At 44.9% G+C, this 5000-nt stretch overlaps 1 protein-coding gene across 13 annotated transcripts in view; it reads right to left on the bottom strand.

The window, feature by feature from the left end:
* The window catches only part of ablim2 (actin binding LIM protein family, member 2), an 84421-nt gene that overhangs the window by 18788 nt on the left and 60633 nt on the right, over positions 1 to 5000 (bottom strand). For 10 of the 13 annotated variants that reach the window (XM_042070300.1, XM_042070302.1, XM_042070304.1 and 7 more), the window contains 5 exons: positions 4221 to 4322; positions 2125 to 2178; positions 890 to 933; positions 403 to 511; positions 71 to 129 (listed from right to left, as the gene is read on the bottom strand). In XM_042070300.1, coding sequence (XP_041926234.1) covers positions 71 to 129; positions 403 to 511; positions 890 to 933; positions 2125 to 2178; positions 4221 to 4322 — 368 coding nt within the window. Of the gene's footprint in view, positions 1 to 65; positions 130 to 402; positions 512 to 889; positions 937 to 2124; positions 2179 to 4220; positions 4323 to 5000 lie in introns of those variants that run through there. The other 3 variants (XM_042070308.1, XM_042070309.1, XR_006024965.1) reach the window with 2 other exon arrangements.

The raw sequence follows: 5000 nt of genomic DNA, 5'->3' as shown, positions 1-5000 counted from the left end.
GTGTGTGTGTGTGTGTGTGTGTGTGTGTGTGTGCGTTATGGGAGAGCTTCCCAGTTACAAGCTGTCATACCTTATATATTCCATTTCTTCCATAACCGGGCAGAGAAGCTGATTTGTTATATGGGAAATCTGCAACACAATACATCCATATTTCATACATTCATAAATACATTAATTTATTTCATACAACCACAGGTCTTCACAATAACATGTTCATGGAAACCCATGAACTCTCGACCAATTCTGTCAAGTGTGGTCAAGCGTCAGAAGGGTCGATAGGCTACTCAATTCAATTCAATTAAATTCAATTCAATTGGCTTTATTAGCATGACTGTTCTTTTACAGTGTTGCCAAAGCAGTGCTGTATAGAAATAATAACATAGTAATTGCGATAATACTCACTGGGCTGTGAGGTGTCGATGGGCAGACTGTGGGTGGAGGTCCTAGGGTCCATGCTGTCAGGGGACTGACCATCGATCTCATTCTTCAGTATCATCCAGCTGGTCCTGGTCTGGAGACAACAGTTAGGAAAGACCATGAGAATAGGACAGACAAACAGACAGATACACAGATACACACTCACACACACACACACACACACACACACACACACACACACACACACACACACACACACACACACACACACACAAACACACACACACACACACACACAAATGAATAAATAAACAGACAGACAGACTGACAGAAACACACAGAAATGGATAAACAAATAGAGAGATAAACAAGTAAGATGACGGATAGAAAGATGGAGGAATTGACAGATTCATTCATTCATTCATTCATTCTTTCATTCATTCATTAACACATACATAGATTGACAGAGAAAGGTTTATGTGTGCTAATTCGTTTTGACTGACAGGTTTACCTTTCGGTCGATTTCGTCTCCATCCTGCCATGATGTTCTGGACGCTGAAAGACAGTGACAGTCAAACCACAGCGGGAGAGAACACATTCACCAGGCTGACCACTACTGGTGCTACGCACAACACAGTCACTGGAAACAAATGGGGCTATCGCTGGTGCCAACACAAACTGAACATCCCATTGAACCACCGTTACACTGATAGGAGGGATCGGTGAGTGTTAGAGGAGACATCAAAGTATCTGGCAGGGCATTCAGACAGGACAGTGGGGTCAAAACATCCTCCTACTCCATCGAAAGAACGCAGACAGTGGGGGGGGGGTGGGGGGGGGGGGTGAGTAGGAAGAGTAATTTCCGTCACGGAAATGACAACACATCAAACACACACAAACAGACAGTGGAACAAGTGAGGAACCCAAAACAGGTCAGTCAGTTTCATAAGCAACACAACACAAACACACACACAAGAAACACAAAATACGCCGAGCGAGTCGCATCCCCAACCAATCACAAGGGGCACGCAAGGGGTGGCATACCAGTGCACACACACACACACACACACACACAAACAAAACACACGATTCCTGAAACAGAAATGGGTTTACACCAGATGACATCACCACCGAGTGGCATTCCAGAGGCGTTACTGGGGACAGATGGGCTGTTATGGGTTGCAGGGACTGAGATGGACACGTTGCTGACAGACACAAATGGATGGAGGGAATAAGATGAAACGAAAGGAGGAAAAAACAAACATGACAGGGTTTCCACATCAGGCTTGCAGGGCTCAACACCATGGCTAATGATATGATCCGAACACTGGCTAGAAGTAGGTGAAGTCACCAGCATGTGGATCTTTTCAGTTTAGCGCGTAGATTTTTTAGAAGTTCTTCAAATGAAACCCATTCAATTGTTCCGAGGGAATCCGTGCAATGCTACAGTAAGAACCTCAGTGTTTTGAAAACCTGGGTCGGATCAGAATGATCCCAAAATGACTTCTGAGTGTTTCCCATTGACAGTAAGAACTAAAAGAGGCCTACGTTTGGAACTAATATCAATTTGCCTTTGAGCAATACCATGGAGAAGAAGCCATTAGGAAGTCAAAACACTACTGTGTGTTGACCTGTGGTGGAAACATACTTTAGGAGGATGGTTCAAAGGTCACCAGGCACCATGGCGACAGGCGACATGCAACACAACGTGCTGAGGTGGATTTAAAGGAGGAGAGCAGACTGTACCATGCTGTTTGTAGATAGGGGGCTTTCTATAGATATTATCTTTGACCTTAGTTTCTAAAGATGGGAGGATAGAGAAGGAGAGAGAAAAGCAAATGAGGACAAGAAAGACAGAGAGAGCAAGAGAAATAGAGAAAGCGTGAATGAAGCAAAGATGATAGAGAAGAGAAAAAGGAAAGAAAAACAAGAAAATGAAGAACAGAGCATGAGTTAGCTGTTATTGGAGGATGAAAGACCAAAACCAGGGAGAGGGGAGATTTATTCACACAATGAGAAATAGAGAGACATGAATCTTCATCCTCATCGTAATCCTCTTCATCATCATTAATTATGAGAATTTCAACTCATCACTTTCAAAATGCAATGAGATGTGCCTTTACAGACTCATAACACAACTAAGGGGAGAGTAGAATGACTTACTGACAAACACGGGAACATTTGATGTTTCATGTCTACAGAACCAATATGGCTTCCCCTCCACAAAGCCTTTCATTCCCAGCCAGTGACAAATTAAGAATTAACTAAATACAATTTGGTGTAATATAGCTAATACACCTAGTCGATCATTTTGTACATCAGGGACCGCAAACAAGTGTGGATTGTTGCAACTTCAAGCGAGATCTTGAAAAACAAAAATGAGCAGTCCATGCAGAAAATTCATAATGTGGTCCTCAGAGAGACTAAAATAGCAATTACAGACTTCACAAAGAACTCCCCCAATTAAAATCTACTTTGATTACAACTTCGAACAAATAATATAAACATAATCAGCCACATAAACTCGCCCTGGGGGACTTCAACGATTAAACGAGGACGCAGACGAAGTAAAGAAACATTGCCTCACTGTAGTTAATGAGTGCAGTATGTTTGTCGCAAGTGTGTTTAATTTAATTGAGCTGAAATGCTTAGATAGCACTGCCTTACATTCAGGCTTTCCTAACATTTATCTTTTTTTTCTCTTGTCTTTTTTTCGTTCTTTAAGAGGGAATGACACATTTAACACACACACATGTGAGCCATTGTCTTACTGTTTTAGGGACTGCCAGCCCTGGAAACAACTGACTTCATAAAAAAAATCAATAAATACAATAGGGTTAGAAAACATATTACATCAATGATTGTTTGGGGTTCCTTTCAACTGAGACCAAGACATGGGAGGGGGGGTCTGCTTTGCGAGCATGCAGCAGTATTGTTCTCTGAGGAGGACACCCCGAAAAAAAAATGTGCGAGCTGCGTTCTAGGCCCTAGAGGCCACAGCCATTGAGCTGTGAATGTAACATTTCAACACCAATTATTCCACTTGCCTTGTCTGACCGCCGTGCAGAGTCCAGGGTGTTCTGGAGGAAGGAGAGCGCCTGACCACAACCCTATCATCAAGTCACCGTGACAACTGTGGTGGAGGCCTAAATATGTCTTCATGCGGCATGGATGGCTGTGTGTGCTGTGTGTGACCTGGGAATATGGAGACGGAGCATTCACATACACCTGACTAGGATACTGATGCAGACATGTTTCCTCAAACAGATTAAAGATTCAGTCAGACTACATGCAGGAGATACAGATACTTTTCAATGTGTGTGTGTGTGTGTGTGGGGGGGGGGGGGGTGTGAAGAGAAAGAGAGATAGGGAGAAGAAAAGAGAGAAGAAACTGAACATAGACTGTATTTAACATAGAGGAAGAGATGGCAAAGTAGATAGATAGATAGATAGATAGATAGATAGATAGATAGATAGATAGATACTTTATTGATCCCCGAGGGAAATTCAGGAAGAGTAGAAAGAAAAGAGAGAGGAAGAAAGAGAGAGAGAGAGAGAGAGAGAGAGAGAGGGAAATAGAGAGAGGAGACAGAATGAGGACACAAAGACTCCCACTGCAGTTGTGGAAGATTACCTGGATAGCAAGGCATTACGAGACCACATGGAGAGAGAGAGAGAGAGAGAGAGAGAGAGAGAGAGAGAGGAGAGAGACAGAGAGAGAGAGAGAGAGAGAGAGAGAGAAGGAAAAGAAGAGGACACGTTGGGAAGAGGTCAGCATGTGAGAGACCACAAGCACAAGCCTGAAGTCACAGTCGGAGCCAGCGTCGTGGCGGTGGGCCTACCTGGATGTGGAAGTGGCGGGGCGCCGCAACGTACGTGGAGGAGGGGGACTTCCCGTCGCGAGTAGGTGGACAGACTGGGGGTACTCCGACCACTTTCACTACCTCCAGACGCAAGGAGAAGGGGTTGGGGGGGGGGGGGGGGGGGGGGGTGGGAGTGTGTGGCAAAATAAGAGCACAAATAGGGAGATATGGTATGGGGGGAGAAGAGAGAGGAGCAGGAGAGAGGCAAGTTAGGCTGCAATTTCACATCCAAAAGCATTAAATCAGTCCAGACCTCATGGCCCCAGCGTGTTTGCGACATGGTTGACAAAATTCAACGCGACGCTTTCTGACAACATGTTTTTACGAGGTGTCGACGATGAGCCGCTCTAGTTCCGTCACGCTTGCGTGTTTTGCAAGCCTGCGTCCATGTGGTTGTAAAAGATAGCCTGGTGTTTTGCTGGGCTGGACCGATTGGATCCATCTGAGATGGCCGGTCCTGCGGACCATGTGTGGTTCGGTGACACTGGTGCATGCTGGGGGGCATTGTAATGGCCACAAGCTGTTGGACAGTGCGCTGGAGTCGCAAACAGGCTGGGGCCATGAAATCACTGGCACCTTACAGGGCCAGCACTTATAACTCTCTACACAAAGGGTCTTAATAGAGGGAGAGAAAGGCAGAGAGAGAGAGAGAGATAGAGAGAGATAAAGTGAGAGGGAGAGAGAGAGGTTATTACTTCAGTAAGAGTCCTCATTCCTCTTCCCTTTGTGTGAGGAACAAAACGCTGAGCAAAGCTGTAG

This window comes from Alosa sapidissima, chromosome 18 (genome assembly GCF_018492685.1).
Source record: "Alosa sapidissima isolate fAloSap1 chromosome 18, fAloSap1.pri, whole genome shotgun sequence".
NCBI classification, from domain to species: Eukaryota; Metazoa; Chordata; class Actinopteri; order Clupeiformes; family Clupeidae; genus Alosa; species Alosa sapidissima.
This window is presented reverse-complemented; position numbering and strand designations above follow the sequence as displayed.